Source organism: Phyllostomus discolor, chromosome 14 (assembly GCF_004126475.2).
Source record: "Phyllostomus discolor isolate MPI-MPIP mPhyDis1 chromosome 14, mPhyDis1.pri.v3, whole genome shotgun sequence".
NCBI classification, from domain to species: Eukaryota; Metazoa; Chordata; class Mammalia; order Chiroptera; family Phyllostomidae; genus Phyllostomus; species Phyllostomus discolor.
The window spans coordinates 10,627,327-10,648,899 of NC_040916.2; the positions used below are offsets into that span (position 1 = coordinate 10,627,327).

The 21,573-nt window shown below is 38.5% G+C and overlaps 1 protein-coding gene across 2 annotated transcripts in view; it reads right to left on the bottom strand.

Annotated features, from left to right (window-relative positions):
• The window catches only part of INTS7 (integrator complex subunit 7), a 70,651-nt gene that overhangs the window by 14,459 nt on the left and 34,619 nt on the right, over window positions 1-21,573 (bottom strand). For both annotated transcript variants that reach the window (XR_004900729.1, XM_028530730.2), the window contains exons 9-17: window positions 18,200-18,334; window positions 16,354-16,451; window positions 14,378-14,617; window positions 12,676-12,813; window positions 11,599-11,805; window positions 8,526-8,720; window positions 7,874-7,977; window positions 6,285-6,353; window positions 4,188-4,320 (exon numbers count right to left, since the gene is read on the bottom strand). Coding sequence is in view for 1 of the 2 variants with exons in the window: in XM_028530730.2 (XP_028386531.1) it covers window positions 4,188-4,320; window positions 6,285-6,353; window positions 7,874-7,977; window positions 8,526-8,720; window positions 11,599-11,805; window positions 12,676-12,813; window positions 14,378-14,617; window positions 16,354-16,451; window positions 18,200-18,334 (1,319 nt within the window). In the remaining variant the exon portion in view is untranslated. The remainder of the gene's footprint in view (window positions 1-4,187; window positions 4,321-6,284; window positions 6,354-7,873; window positions 7,978-8,525; window positions 8,721-11,598; window positions 11,806-12,675; window positions 12,814-14,377; window positions 14,618-16,353; window positions 16,452-18,199; window positions 18,335-21,573) is intronic.

Consider the following 21,573-nt stretch of genomic DNA (forward strand, 5'->3'; position numbering starts at 1 on the left):
TTGTATATATTGAATTTATACAACTTGATGGGTATGGAGGTAATTATACACCCATGAAAGCATCAAAGCTATTTTATTTTATATGTGTGTGTGTGTGTGTGTGTGTGTGTGTGTATACACATACTTTATCTTCACCCGAGGACATTTTTTCGTTGCTTTTAAAGACAGGGGAAGGGAGAGAAAGAAACATGGATGTGAGAGAGAAGCATCAACTGGTTGCCTCCTGTATGCGCCCGCACCAGGGATTGAACCTGTGACCTAGGTATGTGCCCTGACTGGGAACTGAATGTGCAACCTTTCAGTAACAGGACGATGCTCTAACCAGTTGGCCAGGGCCATCAAAGCTGCTTTAAAAATCACCCTCTATTTCGATGATGGTACAGGTTACCTAGGTAGGTAATGGAACAAGCTGGAACTAGAACCTAGGTTGCCTGATGCTTTACTTAGTTCAGTAATTTTTGTTTCACTTCACCAATGATTTGCAAACAGCAGCAAAAAAACTACAGCCCCAACACAGCACTTAAACTTTGGGGCACCCAGAAGCATTCCTGCTCGGTTTACCATCCCTCCTCAGCCTACGCCCCTCTCGGTGCCCCCCGCCCCTCAAAGCACCACAGGTTGAAAACCCTTCACTACACGGTGTGCTGTCTGTCCTTCAAGCTCCTGCTTTCCAGTCCAGGGGTGTCACACTCATTTCCACTGGGGGCCCCATCAGCCTCGAGGTTGCCTCCAAAGGGCCAAATGTAATTTTAGGACTGTATAAATGTAACTACTCCTTAACAGTTAAGCGAGAGCTCGGTGCTGTGCAGGGTAGAAACAAGGTTCCGGCCAGATAAAACCAGGTGGAGGACCGGATTCGGCCTGTGGGCCTTTTGTTTGCCACCTGTGAAGTAGACTGTCACCTAGTTGACTACACTAAACATTTTTGAAAAATCAGGCAATAAGGCTGAAAGACAGAGGAATCCACTCCTCACTGGTTTCAGGCTATTGAATATTTTATGCCCGACAGACTACTAGTAGTAATACAAATGCTGGGTGTATTACTTGAGAGTGACAACACTCATTTAAAGGCATTGGGTCTGGTATTTTTTCAAGTTCAACTGCTAAAACAACACTATTCATCTTCCTGCAACAAGAAATATGGGACGCATTTGCAGGGAAACTTTGATGGCACAACAGTGTTTAAGGAAAGAAAACATCTGTGAATGACAAACTTAGAGGACTCCAAGTGACCTCAGGCTGTTCCTGGGCAAAAAGACACCATTCTCCCTTTTACAAGAACAGGTGCGTATTTGCAAGTGCCCCCTGGGAAAGCAGGACAACCTCTAAGGCCACCAGCCCCTGGGCCACACCCCGCCAGGTATGAAAACAGCAATTCACTACCAAAGTAAGAGTCTGGAGAAGTAAAATCAGTGTCATGGTTCCTAAACCAGCAGGAAGACAAGCGCATCACTAACACTCTCTTCATTGCCAAATCCGATAGTTTTTAGCCTATTTTTCTTCCTTTTTAAAATATATTTTATTGATTATGCTATTACAGTTGTCCCATTTCTTTCTCTTTATTCCTCTCCGCCCGGTACCCCCCTTCCACCAGTTTATGTCCAAGGGTTGTACATACAAGTTCTTTGGCTTCTCCATTTCCTATACTGTTCTTAACCTCCCCCTGTCTATTTTGTATCTACTTTTTATGCTTCTTATTCCCTGTGCCTTTTCTCCATTAGCCCCCTTTCCTCCCCACTGATACCCCCCCATGTGATCTCCATTTCTGTGATTCTGTTCCTGTTCTGTTTGCTTTGTTTTTGTAAGTTCGATTGTTGATAGTTGTTTTTTATTTTACTGTTCATATTTTTGATCATCTTCTTTTTCTTAGATAAGTGCCTTTAACATTTCATATAATAAGGGCTTGTTGATGATGAACTACTTTAACCTGACCTATCCGGGAAGCACTTTATCTGCCCTTCCACTCTAAATGAAAGCTTTGCTGGATAGAGCAATCTTGGATGTAGGTCCTTGCCTTTCAGAACGACTTTGAATACTTCTTTCCAGCCCCTTCTTGCTTGTAAGTTTTCTTTTGAGAAATCAGCTGACAGTCTTATGGGTATTCCTTTGTAGGTAACTGTCTCCTTTTCTCTTGTTGTTTTTGAGATTCTCTCCTTATCTTTAATCTTGGGAAATGTAGTTATGATGTGCCTTGGTGTGTGCTTCCTTGGGTCCAGCTTCTTTGGGACTCTGAGCTTTCTACATTTCCTAGAAATCTATTTCCTTTGCTACATTAGGGAAGTTCTCCTTCATTACGTTTTCAATTAAGTTTTCAATTTCTTGCGCTTCCTCCTCTTCTTCTGGCACCCCTATGATTCAGATGTTGGAACATTTAAAGTTATCCTGGAGGTTCCTAAACCTCTCCTCATTTTTTAAAATTATTATTTTTTTCATTCTGTTCTGGTTGAATGTCCACTTCTTAAACTCAAGTTGCTGTTTGGCATCTACTTAATTTTTTAGGGTGCATCTTAGAGGGAATATGAAAATAATTTAATTAAGCCCTGGCTGGCGTAGCTCAGTGGATTGAGTGCGGGCTGTGAACCAAAGTGTCGCAGGTTCGATTCCCAGCCAGGGTACATGCCTGGGTTGCAGGCCATGACCCCCAGCAACCGCACATTGATGTTTCTCTTTGTCTCTCTTTTTCCCTCCCTTCCCTCTCTAAAAATAAATAAATAAAATCTTTAAAAAAATAGTAATTTAATTAATCAACATCTCACACAGATGTGTATATTTACTTCAAAGATAACCTTTACAATCTCCCTTAGCAACCAATCTGAGCATCAGACCTGTGTCAATCAATTCAGCGAGTATGTACTAATGACCTTACATGGGAAGCTCTATGTCAAGGAAAGCATCTGTCCTTAAAATCTAATCTAGCTCTTTAACAACATATCCTGCCAATTTCTTCTAAAATACCTGATAAACAGCAAGAGTCCAGAATGAGAAGAGCAGGAACCAGGAGAGAGCTATGGGGAATATCAGCATCTAATGTGTGAGCAGGGCGAGAGAAACTCTCCAAGTAGTAAAGTTCAAAGACAGTGTTGTGGATTGAATGTGCATGCCTTCTCCAAATTCATATGGTGAAGCCCATGCTTACAGTATGTTGGTGTTTGGAGATGGAGCCTCTGGAAGGTGACTAGGTTTTGATGAAGTCATGAGGATGGGACCCCCATGATGGAATTAGTAGCCTTATAAAAAGAGAGAGACCAGCGCTCTACACAACATGTGAGGACACAGTGAGGCAGCCTGAAAGCCAGCAAAAGGCACTCACCAGGAACTGAATTGGCTGGCACCAGTTAGCTTGTTAAAAAAGTGACCCTGGACTTCAGAGCTTCTGAAACTGTGAGAAAGAAATGTCTGCTGCTTAAGTCACCAAACCTACAGTATTCTGTTCCAGGAGCTACAGTATCCTGAGCTAAGACACTGGAGACTGGCCAGACACAGAGGAGAAAATCTGGGTGAGAGTATGTCCATCAGCCCTGTAACTGGGAAGTTAGAGAACAAGACTGAATAAAGAGCGAGGGATCTACAGTGCCAGATGCAGCAGAGACTCAGCAGGGGAAAGGCGGGCAAGTACACTGAACGGTGTCATTGGCATCACCTCGCAGAACTGATTTACTGCCAGTCAGATAACAAGCCCAGTTCTTGCGGTATCAAATGGCCCGTGGTTGTTCTCAAGCCTGGCAGCATGAGAGAATCTCCTGGGAGCTGAGCTGTTAAAAACACTAGTGCCTGGGCCTTCACTACACAGATTCAGAGTTCATTGGTCTGGGGTGGGGCCTGCATACTGATGTACTTTTTAAAAAGCTTTTAAAGTGATTCTAATGTATAGCCAGGGTTGAGAACAATTACAACTTCAGTTAACTTGTTAAAAAAGAAAAGAAGTTTTATCTGCATTCCAGTAGAGCAGATTTGACATCTTAATGTGACTATGTAGCAGCTACAGATGTGCTAAGTGCTTTCATGGATCGTCTTATTTCATCCGTGTCACAGTGCTGTGAGGTGCCCACCGTATTAACCTGTCACAAAGCGGCACAGAGGAAACAGGCAGAGACAGGTTGACTTGCTGAAGTCCCACAGTACGTACCAGAGATGAGTAAAAACCCACTTGCACATAACAACAACTCAGTAACATAAATGCAACTTGCCATGTAAGAAACAGGGGTGTATTTCCGATTGAGTGATTCCACCTCCTCCAAGACATGATTATACACAGACATCATTCTCCTCTCATATTCACTGTCAGCATGGGCTGCTCCAGTAGATCCATACTCCTGGAAACTGAAGTTAAAATCAGTACCAATTAATCAACCACAGGAGTAACTATGTTATGTCTAAATGCATCAGGCACTTTCCACACATTCTCATTTAACTTTTAAACTAATGGAGTACACACTGTTAATTCCATTTTACAGATGAGGAAACTGGGGCTTGGAGAGGTTAAGTAATTTGACTTCAGTTTCATATAACTAGTAAGTGATAAGCTGGAAATCAAACTCAGATCTGACTTCAAATTACATACATGTCTTTCCCATGTTGGTTGTGAGGCAGTATGAAAGTATTAAAACTTGTCCCTGTAGTAGTCATGCACTTATTTTGTAGGCAGTAGAAATAAAGGTTAAATACAAAGAAATCATGACAGATTGAATAAGAAGCTAAATAGAAAAATGTAATGAACAAGCATCTCAAAATAATTTCTCCTGATAATCCTGAAAGCTGGTATAAGGCAGATAACAACAGTCATGATTACAAACACCTCGCCCATCCTATCCCACATTTACTGCAACACTGGCTCAGGTACTACGTTAGCTGCCAGAGGTACAAAGTTGAATAAAACAAGATGTCTTCTCCCAAAAAACACCTTCTAAGCTATGAAATACACAGATTTCTGTAAAAACTACAGTGAAATATCGATGTCATACATCACTCTCTTGGGGTTCTTTTTAGCAGTATGTTCTTCTTTACTCAGAAGACACAATAGAAGTTTTAGAAGGAATCTACTCCTTGTAGCTATACACTATTGTAAATAAAACTCAAAGACCTCTTCCTCAAAGTACAAGCTTTTTTCCCAATTTTTCATTTCTATGAAGGGCACAGGTTAGGGGAATGGACTTGCAGGATAAAAGCGGGTGGAAAAGAGTGAAGAAAAGTAGAAGGACGGGGAGCAGGTAAGAGAGCACCACTGCAAGCGGGCTGGATAACTCCCCTCACCCCATCCCTGCTGACAATGTGCCTATGTCTCTGATAAAAAGTTAATCACGAAAAACACTAATTTCTATTATGTCAACCAACAGTGCAATGACACCAGATTTCTAAGTAGTTAAATGAGCACTGTACAATGAGAAATGGCGTGACCTGAAGTATCAATTAATTGGAAAAATATGGAGGTTTAAGAACATCTTCAAATTTAAAAAGGAGAAGCTTGTTTAAAAAAAAAAAAACCCAGCAAGTCGAACACTGCAGACTAGGGAAAATAAACAGATGCAAGAAGGATAAATAAACAAATAAGCAAAAATTAGCATGTCATGAAAATATTAAAATAGATAAGTGGGGGAAAAAACTGCCAAGTTGGCTAGTCGGAGATTAAGCAGTACTTTAAAAGAGAAGGCAAGGAACTTGGTATCGCCCTGAAAAGAAATAGTGAGTCAATGTTTTAAAGGAGAGAAATTTAAAATGCATTGTTGATTATATTCTTTGAGAAAGCTGATCCTGGAATCATAGGCCTTACTAGATTTGAAACCAGACAGCTGAAAATGCACAGTCCAAGACAGTATATTATAATGGGAAAAACCAATGTGTTATTCTTTTGTAAAAATATCTGAATAATTAATTAGTTGATGGGGGAGGGGAGAAGAATTTTAATAAAGTAAAAATAGGAATTTTTTTTTTGTTTGAGAAACCAAAGGAAAAATTTCAAGCTCAAGTTTAATTATATTATTAACTCAATTTTTCATATCAAAGTTTAGTTACAATATATGAGAAGAAAATGTTCAAATGCAATGAATTTCTTCCCAGTTATTTTTCCAAGTCCATGTTGAGACACTAGGAGTTGGAAGTGAGAACAATACAGTCAGAAACTCCAGGTTTTGTTACTAACTACGTGACTTTAGACAAATGCTAGAGAAGTTCTTTCTTTGGTATTTTTTTTCTTTCCCTATAATACCTCTTCCAAAACACTGCTGTGATAATTAGGTAAGAAAACATACTTGAAAGTGCTCTTTAATATAAACTATTATTAGAAATACCTTGCAGATTCTGGATCCAAAATCAGAGCTTCTATTGCATGAGATATCAGTAAGCAGCTCTGCTGCTGTCTGAATGAATGTTAAGGTTATGCCTGAAAATAAAGAAATCCACCACAGACTTTACATTACCTGAATATTAAAGAAGTCAAGGTGAGGATATTCTTAGTGAAGCATATTTATCAGTTAGAACAGTTTGGGGCTCTATTTTTTCCTTTTAAGAGCTACATGGTGTCTGAAATAGTGATCCTGAAATTCTGTACCAGGAAGGGTACTTCTGAGGCTGCCTAATTGGAGAAGGGGAAACCAAGCAACAGGCTCTATGATTCACAGAAACTGTTTCATTTTTTTAAAAAGATTGTATTTATTTATTTTTAGAGGGGACGGGAAGGACAAAGAAAGGGAGAGAAATATTGCCTCTCCTGTGCCCCTCACTGGGGACCCGGCCCACAACCCAGGCACTCAATCCACTGAGCCACACCAGCCAGGGACTGTTTTTTCATCTGTCATAGATATAGGGGTTTCACTGATAAATGCTGACAACTGTGGTGTGCAGCATAGACCCCACACTGGTACCCGAGGGATCTGTGAACAAGCCTGACCTTCCGTGCAGATACTGAGGGGCATGTGCACTACCGTATTTTACCGTGTAGAATATGCTTCTTTCTGTCCAAATTTTTGAGGGAAAAATAAGGACGCAAATTATACATTGGTAGTACTAATTCTATATCTATATAAATGTTTTTAATTCTTTTATTTATGCTTATGCATTAGAAGTGTAACTCTAGAAAGCAATAACGATATGTTCAAAAATAAATGCTAAACTTCCTTTGTAATACAAAAAATGAGTATCTAAATATAAATAAAAAATGAATTAAAAAGTTAAAACAAAAGATTTTTTTCCTGAAAATCTGGGCCAAAACTGTGGGTACACATTATATGCAGGAGCACATTATACATGGCAAAATATGGGTACATTCATTTTTTAGGGGAGAGGGCCCACAGCATTCATTAGGTTTTCAATTAGTAAACCAAAATGCCAAGAACTACTGATTTATAGGTCCTACAACTTAAAAAAAAACCAACAATTTATCTCCCCCTTCTTCTCAAAAAGGATTTGAGGCCGCTAATAAGAAAATATGGAGACCTTAAAGAGCACTCAGGGGACAAATGTGACGATTAAAACTATTTACTAGATCATTAATAAAGGCGGTGGGATCTGATGCTGTCAGCTGTGAAGAGAAGAAGGTGAGACAAGGCACGAAACAGTTCCCCCGTGGGAAGACGTTCTGGGCTGTCTGCTGTAGCTCAAAGGTGCACGAGGCATGCAACACTGGTAGGATCTGGGTTTTGAATGCTCTTCCTAGAGGTGGAGAAAGACCACCACTGGTCACCACTTTTTGAAAGAGCCTAGTTCAAGTTAAAAAGTAAAATTCTACTGCTCATAATTGATTTCAAAGGGAAAATTACTTATAATAACTTATAGGCTTGTCTGATATATAATATATATATTTTAGTCAGGTACAGCTGAGGTATTTACATTAAAAAAATACTGCAAAAGAAGAAGACACATTGGAACAAGTTTAGGATACAGCTCTACATTCCTTAAAGTTGCTGAATCGGCATCAAAAGATGCCTGATAAAGATCCCCATATCGGGAAGCAAGGCTTCGAAATTCTTCCATGGACTGCTTCATCTATAAAGAAGGAAAAAATATCAATTATGATATATAAACATGCTATCACTATTGTATAAACACGAAAACCTAAACGGTCAAACCATAAAAACTATCTAAAAAAATATTAAAAATGTTCATGTTCATTCCACTCATTTTTATAAACCTTGTTAAATAAAATTAACAGGGGGCAAATAAAACCACAAATATGCACAAAATTATGGTAATTTATATCTGATGTACAGAAAAAAAAGGTTACATTTTTAGTTCAAGCTACACTAAAATAATTAATGTTGTTATTTAAAGAAACTGCAAGGTTTCTTTAAAATGTATGTCCTTTCTCTTTATATAAACATGTAGCATTTAGTGAGACATCATCAATCACTCTGTCATTCTAATAAGACATCAGCCTATTTTTGGCAAAACAGATGAGCTAATAAGCATTTGAGGCTTAATATCTATGAGTCAAACCACTGATTTGTAAATTACAGGATTTTTTATGTCACAAATAACTTCAAAACCTCTAAAGTGTCAATAAAAACTGCACTGAAAATAAAGTTGAGACGTGCCTGATTAGAGATACGGCCACACCTCTGGAGGTCATTCCCCAAGGTCATGGCAATTGTGGTGGCGATTGCTGGTGGGGGGCTCGTCTTGAGACTATTACAGGTACAGATCAGTTGAGAGAAGGCTTGTAGAAGGTCAATCCTGAGTTTCACAAATTCACACTGAAAACTTAAAGGATTCAGTGGTGTACTGGCAGCCTGGGGGAAAAAAGGTATACTTAAGATAAAATAAACACAGCAGCAAGATGGTGCAAGTACATCAACAAGTTTTAAAGGCAATAATAATATCTCATTTCCTAACTGGATATTTGTTTTATTTTTTCAGATACCCTATATAAAAATATGTAAATATATATCTATTCAATACATAATAAAGAGAAAAAATAAATTACAAATCCACCATTGTTGGCAGAATGCTAACATGGTTCCTGATTCACACCCCTCTGGTATCCACACCTTGTGTAATGTTTCCGCTTTGAGTGTGGACAGACCTATAACTTGCTGCTATCTAATGAAGTATGGCAAAGGTAATGAATTTAGGTCCTTAATGAGTTAAATTTATATTTACCAAAAGGGAGATTATTTGGGTGGATTTCTCCTAATCTGGTGAGCCCATTAAAAGAGGGTCTAGTAAAAGATAGAAAATTGTACTGCAATAATTTAAATAAAATAAAAAAAAATTCTAAAAAAAAAAAGAGGGTCTTGAAGGTGAGCAATTCTCTTATTGGCCTTAAAGCTCCCCCAAGTTCTATAGCTGCGAGGAAATAAATTCTACCAATAACTACACCAATTTAAGGACCCTAAGCCTCCTTGAGCTGCATTAAGACTGGCCCTGGCTGACGCCTTCACTGTAACTTGGTGGCAACGTCGACCGAGAGAGGCCATATCTAGACTTCTGACTTGTGGAAGCTGAAATGCTAAATGGGTGTTGCTTTTAGCTACTAACTCTGTGGTAATCTGTCACCTAGCACAGAACATGAACACAAACACCTTTCAGAATTTTTATTCCTATGAAGCAAGGTAGGTCTATCATAAATCCCTGTGTTGGGAAGTCAGACACCCAACATGGCTTACAGGGTCCCCATAAGCACAGAATTTTGAACTTCTAATGTTCAGCTTGGTTGAAGCAGGTAAAAGCATAGTAAGCCTCATCACCGAACAATCTCAGGTCAGCCCACTCACGTGTCAGGGAGGACAAGGGGCAGCCCACGCTCACATGCTCTTGGTTAAAAAGACAGACAGCCAGTGTCCGATCCACACTTGCCAAATGAACAGATTAAAAATAAAACCTTAAAAAAAAATAAACCCTAATGGTATATAGTACAATCAGAGATGTGGGAAGTGCCAAATGATCCTAAGGACTGTACTGCCTTCCCCTCTAGACTATTCGCAAATGGAGAATCATTTCCTGATGTATTTATTCATTTGTTTTTAATCCACAAGCAGCGCGTGCTTACAGTCAGCTGAATGAAAGAACTCTGTTCCAAAGGGAGATGGTGTGAGGCCCGAAAACGTGTCTTAGGCCACAATGTGTTAATGGCGACGTGGAGACTAAGACAAGGGCCTTCTGTCTGTCTCCTACGTCAGACTTCAGTCCTGAATTACTACCCAAACCTCGTTAATACACACACCATACCAATCTTACGAGACTATGGAATATTCAATAGGGGTTTTCATATTAATTCTACCTGCCTCAGTGTTTCGTGGGCCTGTTTCACAGTCTTTAGCATTTACTGTACTGAATGATTAATAATTTTCTGTTCTACATAAACCAGAAAATGAAGTAATTCTACTGATTAGAACCAATAATTGTAATTTTTGATTTTCTAAGGCATTTATTAGCCTGATATAGGCAACAAAAATCTTTTCCTAGAATAATCAAGAGGAAAATAATCATAGTAGTCAATGCTCCTTTTTAAAATGGAGAGGAGCTTCTATTTTAAAATAGCAATTGATCCTAACCAGAAAAATCATACTTCAAGAGATATGTACCCACAGTAGTCTGAATATTCTGTCTCTTTTGTGACATCGGTTTATTCTTTTTCTATTTTGAAGCATTTCTTTTAGGATGGACCACCATTAAAAATATTTTAGATTATGTGATAAATGTACAAAAACAGTTACCAAAAAGTTTTATGGCCCCATCTAAATATATACAACTTTAAAAGTTGTATAATAATATTCTTTAAATGTTTAATGTTGATTATATAAACTTTTTACTCTTAAGAGGAAAAAAGTCTTTGTACTAATACAGGAAATGCTCATTTTAGGGAACAGGTTCTTTTTTAGGAATATAACTGATTTCAAGAAAACAAGAAATGCCCTGGCTGGCGTAGCTCAGTGGATTGAGCGCGGGCTGGGAACCAAAGTGTCCCAGGTTCGATTCCCAGCCAGGGTACATGCCTGGGTTGCAGGCCATGAATCCCAGCAACCGCACATTGATGTTTCTCTCTCTCTATCTCCCTCCCTTCCCTCTCTAGAAATAAATAAATAAAATCTTTAAAAAAAAAAAAAAAAAAAAGAAAACAAGAAATGTTAAGTGTCTGCCTTCTCTGCAACCCCTTCACTTTCTTGGCAGAGAAAATGAAAACTGTAGCTGGCCAAGTATTAATTTGGCATAGGAAGATACAGAGGGGGGACACCAGCATCCTTGATAATTTCTTCTTTATCCACAAAGCAAGCAACTTTAGTTTCTTAGTGAGTAGCTGTGAGGTATGAGATGGGTGGGGATTTATGCTGATGGTGGTGGTGACCCAGGCTGGGGTCTTACTAACAGGATTCTGGAAAGTGAGGATCCTATTTCCATTTATCCCTTCTGCATAGATTCAGCAATCCTCTCCACATGTGGTTCCTGGTGTTTGATAAAAACAACATAATGAACTCTTATCAATCTACGAATGTTAAGAGGTAGGGGAGGGGTTAAGAATCTACTTCCATGTCCTATTTATTACTTTAATATTGCCATATATATGTATACCAGCAGATGTTTCAAGGTGGTTAAAACAGAGTAATAAAAGAGATGGGAGACCATACTCACTCAAGTCATCATCACCAAAGGAGAATTCAGAGGACTTACTGTTAAGGACGCAATCCCTTTGTGGTAGAATTTTAAAGACTCAGCAATGCAAGAAAGTGCTGAACTATAATTCTCTTCTTGCAACCCAGTGAAACACTGTTCTGCATGTGAAAACTCCTTCAAACTATTCAGCCAGAAGTAGAAATGCTCTGAGGCAACCTGAGTCAGCAAACTCTGATAGAGCTCTCTGGCCATGTCATGGTTACCCTAAAAAAAAACATGGCACGTAATGAAGTTCTTACACTTGAATTAGGAACAAAAAGACAAACCCAACTCTTGGACAAGCTATAACAATCATTCCTCACATTATGTAATTCTTTGAGATTCAGTCTAAATATCTTATCAGTATATGTTATACTTAGCTGCTTTTACATAACCTAATGCCTGCAATTCTTTACTAAAACACTTCCAAAGAGAAAATAAATGGAATTAACTACAACCTGAGTCTAGAGTTTTAGTTCAAAATACAGAAAATATATATACTTGCTGTATGTCATTTGGTACGAGCTATTGAGTGAGGTAGGGGAAAACTCCAGTAAGTTTCATTAAGTGACTATCAAGAAGAATACTGTGCCTGCCTCTGGGGGGGCAGGGTAGTTGGGGGGCATGGGGCCATTTAATGCCTGGGGACCAGGGATGCTCAGTGCCCTGCAATGCTTGGAAGCTTGGGACATTTGGGTGTAATACAGAACCAGCCAGCCAGCAGTGGTCCTCCTCCCATTTGAGAAACAATGAAAACATGTGCTTCACTCCCCTACAATAGGGACCCCTATCCTCTGGACCACCACCAGTCTGGGACTGTTAGGAACCGGGCCACACAGCAAAAGGTGGGCTTGAATGTTATGCTCTTCAATCATCCCAAAAACATCCCCCAACCCCCAGTCCCTGGGCAAATTGTCTTCCACAAAACCTCGTTAGGAATGTAATGAGGTCCTTCCTTTCATCATCTTTCAATCCATGACTGAGAAGTACTTCCATCTTTATTTTTCAGTTTTGACCAGGAGTAACAATCCTACAATCAAAGGTGTGTAACCTGCCATTTTCACCAGCACAGTTCAATAGAAGGGCCCCACATACCATTCTGGATGCCTGCCTGGCAATTCGGTACACAGTCCACCCATTGGAGACACTTTCAAGCTGCTGCTTAATGACAGCCTTTACTTCGGCAGACAGTGCTTTCTGACTGGCGACAAAAATCACAGTGGCCAAGCTCACCTAACATCGAGCAAGACATAAGACAGTTTCAAAAATCATGTAATGCTATCAATGGCACAGGTAACTCTACCCCACAAGAGAGAAAAACTAGAGGGAGCCCACCAAAAAGGAAATTTCTTCCCCCTTGACACTAATTTTTCACTTTGAAGTTATCAGGCAATTTATTCCATTATTTAGACAACTGTTTATAATAGCAAAATAATTCTGATAAACACGGGTAAATTATAAAATCACACAATGAAATACTATACAGCAGTGAAATGAGTGAAGTAGAGATACTTTTCAATACAGACATTTAAACAAAACAGGAAAAAATAGGCAAATTGCAAAAGATTACACGCAGTTTGACAGCATTCATATAAAGTTAAAATACGCAAAATAATAGTGCGTATTACTTCATCCATACACTAAGGTAGTAAATGTATAACAACATGCATGGGAACGATAAATACCAAACTCAGGACAGTGCTTATCCCTAGGAGAAGGGAGGTGCACAGGGAGGTACAATTCAACTGTACTGTTAATATTTTTTCTTAAACTAGGTGACAGATGCAAGGGTTTTCATTGTGATATTCTTTACATTAAAAAATTACATTTCAGAATTTAAAACTGCCTTAAAGTAGCACTAACAAAAAAAGGGATAAAGAGTATTAGCTGAAAATGCTGCTTTAATTAAAAAAAAAAAAACTTGGCTAACTACTTCACGGTGTTCCGAAGTTGATATATACAAAGGTCCATACATATTGTGGTCATTGTATGATGTCATTCCCATGACCACTGCCACTTGGTCCTCAGAGTACCCCTTTCCTCATAGCAAATGATGAATGGGGTAATCTTTTACAGAATACACCCTGGAGAATTAAATATAAAATAGGCTTGAGCAAGTAATTTCATTAAGCTTTTCCCAATCCCTAAATTCAGATGACCAGAACAATATGCAGTGGCTGACTTAAGGCTTACGTCTAATTTATGCCAATTTAGAACGTAGCCTACTCTCAGCCTGGTAGAATTTTCAACTAAACATTATTACATCACTTCTGTGACTTCAGTTTCTTTGTGAGCATGCACCTTTCTCAACCCCAGGGCTGCACCAAAACCTAAACTGGATGCTACACAGCTAGAGACGTCCTGGACGGGAAAAGAGGAATCTGTGCTACTTTGTGGTCGCTGTTATCATTAGGTCTTTAACTTACTATCTTCAGAAGTACAAAACACAGTTTATTTCATTATTTATTTGCTTTGTATAAAAAAGAAAACATCCATTTTCATTTCGTTCTTTGTAATAGAACAAAAACAACAGACTGAGGGCTTTGGCTACACTAAGGTGATTGACAGGACTTAGGAAAAAAAGAAGTTTTAGATCCAAACTAAATGGGACCTACTCAAAGCAGAAGTAGTAAAAAGCTCATGGTTCCAATTCTACTTTGACTTCAGCATTCCCCTGCTCTTAGATAATTACTTTAACCTATTGTTTGCTTTGCTTTTACATCAAGTCAAACAGTCATGTTAACTTCTTCAAGTAATTCGCACTAGACCAGATCCCATTCATCCACAGCAGGTTTACCAGAAGTTCCTGTTGCTTGTCTGTGGCTGATCGCCCGATGACCTTGTAGAGCTCCACGAGGTCACCCAGCATTCCATCGCCCAGCACTGGCAGCTGCATGGCAATGGCGGCCAGGCAATGGCACATCAGGATGCGGGCGGCATCCTGAGCACTGTGCAACTGAGTCAGCAGGGTCTCAACCACAGACTGGCTGAGATGGGGTCTGCCCTTGGCCAACTTCACCATACAATTCAGAGCAATCTGCACATTGAAAAGAAAAAAGACCAGTTTTAGGGTATTAAGAAAAGCTTTAAAGAAAAGCACTTTGTATAAGTTATTGGAAAAAATCTAGGAAAAGGTTTTTTTGTAGGCATAACATTTTTCTTCCTAAGAAACACAAGACATAATGGATCTCATATTGAAATATACAAAGTGTGCTGTGTTTAAAACCAAATAACAAGTCAGGACTTGGCTACTCATTAACCACTCGTTGCAATCTAGTACTATTAAAAAGTAAAAAGATAAGATGACTATCATAAGGAACAATGCAGAAGAGGCAAAATATAAGCTAAACTGAATGTCACCATTATGTTCATTACTTCCAAGAACTGCTTCTAAAATATGGTTTGTCAACTTATCTATGCCATCATCTCCCTCTGCTAACAAAAACACAGATTCCTGGGTCCTACCCACCCCAAACTTAACACACTGTGTGTGTCTGTGTCATTGAGAGTTTCAGTGTGAGAAAGGCACCCTAGGTGACTCTTACACACAACAAAGTGGGGAAGGGGCTTCTAGTTTCCTCTTATTTCTCAAGTGAAAGCAAAAACCAATTGGAGCTCCTATTCGGGCCAGATAATGGCATCACTGATAATCCAGTCATCAAAACTAGAAGTCCATCATCCGTCACTGTTACATGGCCAACGACTGCTAACTCTCGTAATCTCCACTTCTGTCAAGTCTCTAACACCAGCCTCTTTAGCTCCTTTTCATTCTTTCTACTGCAACAGAAATCCCCCCCCAATTCCAATCTTCTGAAAAGATAAGCTCATTAATCCATCCCTCACACTGAAACCATGTAGTTCTCAGTGTGGTGTTAGGCAGGAAAAATGAGCTATAGAGTCCGAAAGACCCAGAGATGAAGGTCAGCTTGCCCTTTATTAGCTAGATGTCTTTGAACACAGGATTTTATCTGAGTCTTAACTTCCTCATGAATATAAGAGCAGGGAAAATCTCACTAAGATCAAGTAATCTTAGTGTAAAGATTAAAAAATAATTATACAAGTCTTTAACAAAGTCCAGCACATAACACACACATTTAAATAACAACAAAATTACAACAAAGGTTAGAGCATGTCACTTACTTAAAAATTTTAGTATCTCCTCACTACCTACAGACTCATGTTAATGTTCATTTTGATATCTTCCATGAGTGAGCTGCAAACTACTTTTCCAATCTCCTGTTTATCATCCAACCACCTGGTCTACTCACCATTCTACCAACAGAACAGATACATTTTTGCTTTCGAGTTTTTTCTAACAATACTCCCTCTGGTTCAAATAATCTTTCTTCAAACACTGAAATTCTAACCCATCTTTCAAAGTTCAACTCATATGATATCTACTTGTTCAAGCCTTCCCTAACACCATTAGTTGGAATTAATCACTCCCAACTCTGTCCCCTCATTAGAAGTGCACTTTTGTTTGTACTTTAGAAACTTACTGCATTTTACTTAGCATCACGGTCCCTTACATAAAGGTCAGTATTGTCCAGCTGGGGTGCTCCTTTAACACGGGAACCTTTCTTGACGACCTATGTATATACCACTGTGGTGAGCCCAGTGTTTTACTGATGTCGGCAATTGGAGGAAAAATAATTTGGCTTTCTTTAAAAACTTTTTTTTTACATATTTTGGTTCTAAGGGGACTTGGGATAAATCACTTGCCAAACACAGGTTGCCTACTTCTTTTACCACCTCTTAAAGTGATGCTTTTACCTTTAACATGGCTTGAGCACCGGGACTATCATCTTGACTACAAAGTACCAGAAGGGATTCCAGGCCAAAAACAGCATCTTGCTCCAGTGCCAGAAGGTCTAGAGGAAAAACACTAAGTTTTATAGTGGCTAAGCAGAGAAGATTAAACATACACACACAGATATACACACACAAGAAAAAACATTATGGAGTTTAAGATACAGGAAACACCTCAATGAGCAAAGCTAACCTTCCTAAAAAAGTATGTCTGGCCTTATTTCTGAAATGCAAAAGCTGTCTTCAGACTTCTGTATATCTATTACTTATTAAAGATTATAAAAATATACACATTAAATTAAGAGCTAAAGCCACAAAGATTTAAATAAAGCATAACAGAAATACTGTCAGCTGATTACCTGAGGAAAATACTAGGAACAGCAAACCACATAGTGTGTGTTAATCTTTCTTTTTATTTTATTTTTTAAAAGAGTTTATTTATTCTTAGAGAGAGGGGAAGGAAGGAGAAAGAGAGGGAGAGAAACATCGATGAGTGAGATACATTGATTGGTTGCCTCTCACATGCCCCCAACTAGGGACCAGGCTCACAACCCAGGCATGTGCCCTGGATGAGAATCAAACTGGCAATCTTTTGGTTCATAGGCTGGCACTCAATCCACTAAGCCACACCAACCAGGGCTGTGTTAATCTTTCTAATCAGACATAAATTATGCCGGTACGTTTTCACCTCGAATGTCACAATTTTTAGCTTCTAATGAAAGCTGAGCCACTTTTAAGAAGTAATGAGGCCCCTACATATCATATTAATGTTGTTAAGTCGAACCATAAATGACAAATCCCTTAGATGTCTCATGCAATAGCAGTTTTTCAGCAATTTTCACTACCTTAGGGCTAAAATTTCTCTAGAGGTTCTAGAAAGTTCTACATATGTTAGCTAACTGTATTTAGGTTAATGTATGTCAGCTCTGAGAACATACAGCAGTTTTCTATGTAACATAATAGAAAACACTCATTACGATGCCAAAATAAAACAGGTTTAGGTATTCCAATCAGCATCAATACACAACTTAGAGAAATGTCTTCTGAGTTAGTGTAGGGGCCTGGAAAACAGTGTAAGGGCTGGTAGTGAAGGTTAGGGTGTTTACAACAAAGTAAGTACCAGGAATAAGCAGTGCTGAAGGCTAGGAGGGATGGATGAGGGACAACTAAGCTTATGATCCTTAATAAACATCAAAATAAACAGTGAAACAGATGGAACAATGAAAGTGCATTTCCTGTGTTTGAACACCAGCATGAACTTCTCCAAGCCTTCTGGCAAAAGATGTTAGGAATTCAATAAAATACATGCATTATTTTCTATGTACGTCTTTCTTAATTACGCAAATCAGTTTAATGCTCGATAAATTCTATAAAAATTTAATTCACATTGTTCTATTAATTCACTTGCCCCTGGATGAAATTATTTGTTAGTTAACCCCCCTGATAATTTAAGATTTTCTTTTCCTAAATTTTCCAGGTATTTGTACAAGTGAACAAATGGCCTCACACCAAGGCTAGCCATAAGCAGTTCCTGTCCACAGCACGATGTACGCGGAGATAAACAGTGAGAAGGAATGAGAAACGTTCCATAAAACCTTTTAATCCCACAATCCCAATCCCAAGGTCCTTGTATTTTAAACAATTTTTCAAAGGAGAAAACATGCTTTAGGAACACTTCCAAAGGAGGCAACTAGATCAAAGCACATCGGCTAAAAATAGTAAAGGATTAAAAAACCAAACACACAGAAATCTGCCCAAACGCCAATCCAAAAGTTTCTATCTACATAGTATCTGTCCCGGTCAAACTTACCTTTTTCTTGACAGGAGACGGTTATATTAGTCAGGACTCTGACTCCATGAGCTGCGATGCCCCTGTTATTGTGGTAACAGCATTCTTGGGCTAATCTGACTAAATCGGAGGACCTGGGCGAAGAACCCACATTTCCTAAACAAGCAGAGAAAAGTAATGCAGGTTATAATTCATTTATATAGTTCAAAAACTTTTTAGCTTACCGGTTCATGTTCTCACTTTCAAGAGAAAACCTCCAATAATAAACTTCAACAAAATTTTCTACCTCTACATGGTTCCTCATCAATATATCACCATTTCTCTTTCTCTTGTCAAGGTACTTAGAATAGATATGTGCCAATAACTGTGTAACGATTAGAATCTAAAATCAGTGTAAGACATTACCACATAAATATTTAAAACACTGACTAAGGAACAGTGCAGACACTACAACTACAGACTGTATTTTGGGAGTTCTAATGGGATGCCATTACAAGCTTCTTGTCAGACAACACCTTACTTTCAGGAAAGGGATGAAAGGAGAAACAATTTAGGTTTGCTTTTCTCATCTCAATTGCTGCACTTAGTTATCCCTCCAAAGGTTTACATAAGTATATTCATGATTTGAGAGATGGAGTGGATTTGGGGATCATCTGGTTCAACTTTTACAGAAGAAATCAAAGCCCAAAGATTTTAACTATTTTGCCACCAAAGTAATACCCTTGTGCTTTACACCCAAGTTCTATGCTACAGATTTGCAGCAACTTTTTTTTAAAGTACGTTTTTTTTTAAATATTTTATTTATTTATTTTTAGAGAGGGAAGGGAGGGAGAAAGAGAGAGAGAAACATCGATGTGCGGTTGCTGGGGGCCATGGCCTGCAACCCAGGCATATGCCCTGACTGGAAATCGAACCTGCGACACTTTAGTTTGCAGCCTGCGCTCAATCCACTGAGCTACACCAACCAGGGCGCAGCAACTTTTTAAATTCACAATTGCAATTCTATAATTTAAGGTTTATGTTGTGAGTGCTTTTCTTTATAGCAGAGAAGCTCTCAGTTATAAAATGAGCTTCAGGAAGAATTAGGAGATTAAAGCTTAGTTAACTCTTAGCAGAATCTCTCATTATTGTCTTCTTTTCCCCTTCTCATTTTTCCATCCTATCAACTTCAAACTTGTCTCTCGTACCAAGGGTGACCATATTTTCTGAGGCTGAAGGGGGTACATACTACTAATTATAATAGGCATAAAGCAAGGCTCTCTTAGGCAGTGTGGGACACATGGTAACCTCACTGACTTCTCAAAAGTACTCATTTAGGTCAAGCCTCAGTATTTTCAAAATAAGCAAAATACCAGAAATACAAAACTATGAGCTCTTTTTTAAAAAAACAAACTATGGAAACTTCCTCCATTCTTTTTCTTGTGCATGTTATATGGAAAATGTAGATTTATTTATAAATTTACCACCCCCCTTCCCTGTCAAGACTCATACAAAACTTGGGGGAGAAAAAAAAACAGAAAAATCCAAACAAAAACCAAAAAATCATCTGAAATCCCACAAACCAGCATGACTTTACTGTTAACTGTTACCTTTCTGGAGTATTTCTTTTCACTTTTCCCATTATAAAAGCCAATACAATTTAAAAACTCATACATAATTAGGATACTGGACAACATCCTGTTTTTAAAATATTTACTTTTGAGCCTTTCTCTATATTAACTATTTTAATAAAATTATTATTTTTAATTTTATTTATTTAGAAATGATTTAGAATAAATTCACATGGTTCAAAAGGTTCAACAAATAGAAGGTAAAAAGCGAGTGAATGGAAAGTCCCCCCATCCATCTAAAGCTATTAGTTTTATTGTGTATCATTCCAAAGAGTCTATAAATTAGCAAACATACATGCTCCTTTCTTTTTTCTCTTATACACTTTTGCATCTTGTTTTATTTCCCTTTAAACATTATATCATATATTGTCCCATGCCATGTATTCTTTTAAATAAACTGCATTGATTTTTATTGCAGTTATGTATCACAATTTCTTTAATGGTTCCCTGTTGACAGGCCTTTTATGCTACTACGTCCCCTCCTGATGGACGATGCCTTGCTATTTCATACAATGATGCTACGAATAACCCTGCACATGTCATTTATCAAATGTGTGAACACAGTAGTAGAATTTAAATTTCCAAAAGTGAAATTTCTGGGTGTACATGTATAATTTTGATGAGTATTTCCAAATTGCCTCCGCAGGGGTTTAATCACTCACATCCCCGCTAGCAGTGAATGAGTAGCTGCTCACCCGTGTCCTGGTCCACACAGCGTGTTGTCAGACTTCTGACTGTGCCAATCTCAACAACGGGAAAAGTGTTCCAGTGATGTTTTGATTTGCATTTTTCTTAGATATATGTGATACTGAACACATTACATGCTTAAAAGTCATTTGCTAGTGATAATTTAAACGCTAAATTTAAGTTTGTGTTATAAACTATCCTGGCTATAGAGAAAAAAACTAATCAATGGAAATAAACATTTACTGTTGTTTATGGAAATAATCTAACTTCGGAAAAATCCTTTACTTTTGTTTCATGTGACCATTACCTAGTCTGGTTAAGCCTTTTGTTTAATTCCATATATAACCTACAATTTAACAATTAATACTCTGCAGCTCTTTCAAAGGGTGATGTCAGTCAAGAATATTAACTGCAAGCTAAGAAACTGAGACTGGCTGATTTGTGCAGAAAAAGAATGTATTGAAAGCACACTGAGTATGTGATAGATTGTTGGGAAACTGATGATCTCTCCCATTCCTTGTAGGCTTGCCCCATTGCAAGGTAATTTTCTAATTCCTCACATCAAGAGGGGTTTATTTCCCCACCCATCTGGGCTTGGTCATGTGACTTGCTTTGGCCAATAAGAAGTTAAAAAACATGTGCAAGCAAAAGGCTATAAAAGTGCTTATGTGTGTGCTCATGGTCTGCCTTCTTTTGGCTGCTGCTGGAACTCTGAGAACATGCTATAAACGAGTCCAAGCTAGCCTGCTGAAAGTCACCTTGAGGAGAACCAAGGTGCCTCAGCTGAAAGCTGTTCAACCTCTGCTGAATGGGGCCATCGTGGACCTCTCGGTCTGATCAAGGCTCCAGATGACTGCAGTCTTGTGAGTGAGCCAAAGTGAGACCAGCAGAACTGCCCAGCTAAGGCCAGTGAAAATTACCGATTTGCAGAATCAGAACAAATAAAATGGCCATGGTGTTAAGTGACTATGTTTTGAGGTGATCTGTTATGTAGCAACAGATGACTGATACAGAGTACCTCTTAGAATTACTAGAAAGGCTGGAAAATCAGCTTGGAAAAAAGGCAAGGCTAGACACCAAGATCACAGCCCAAAGCAT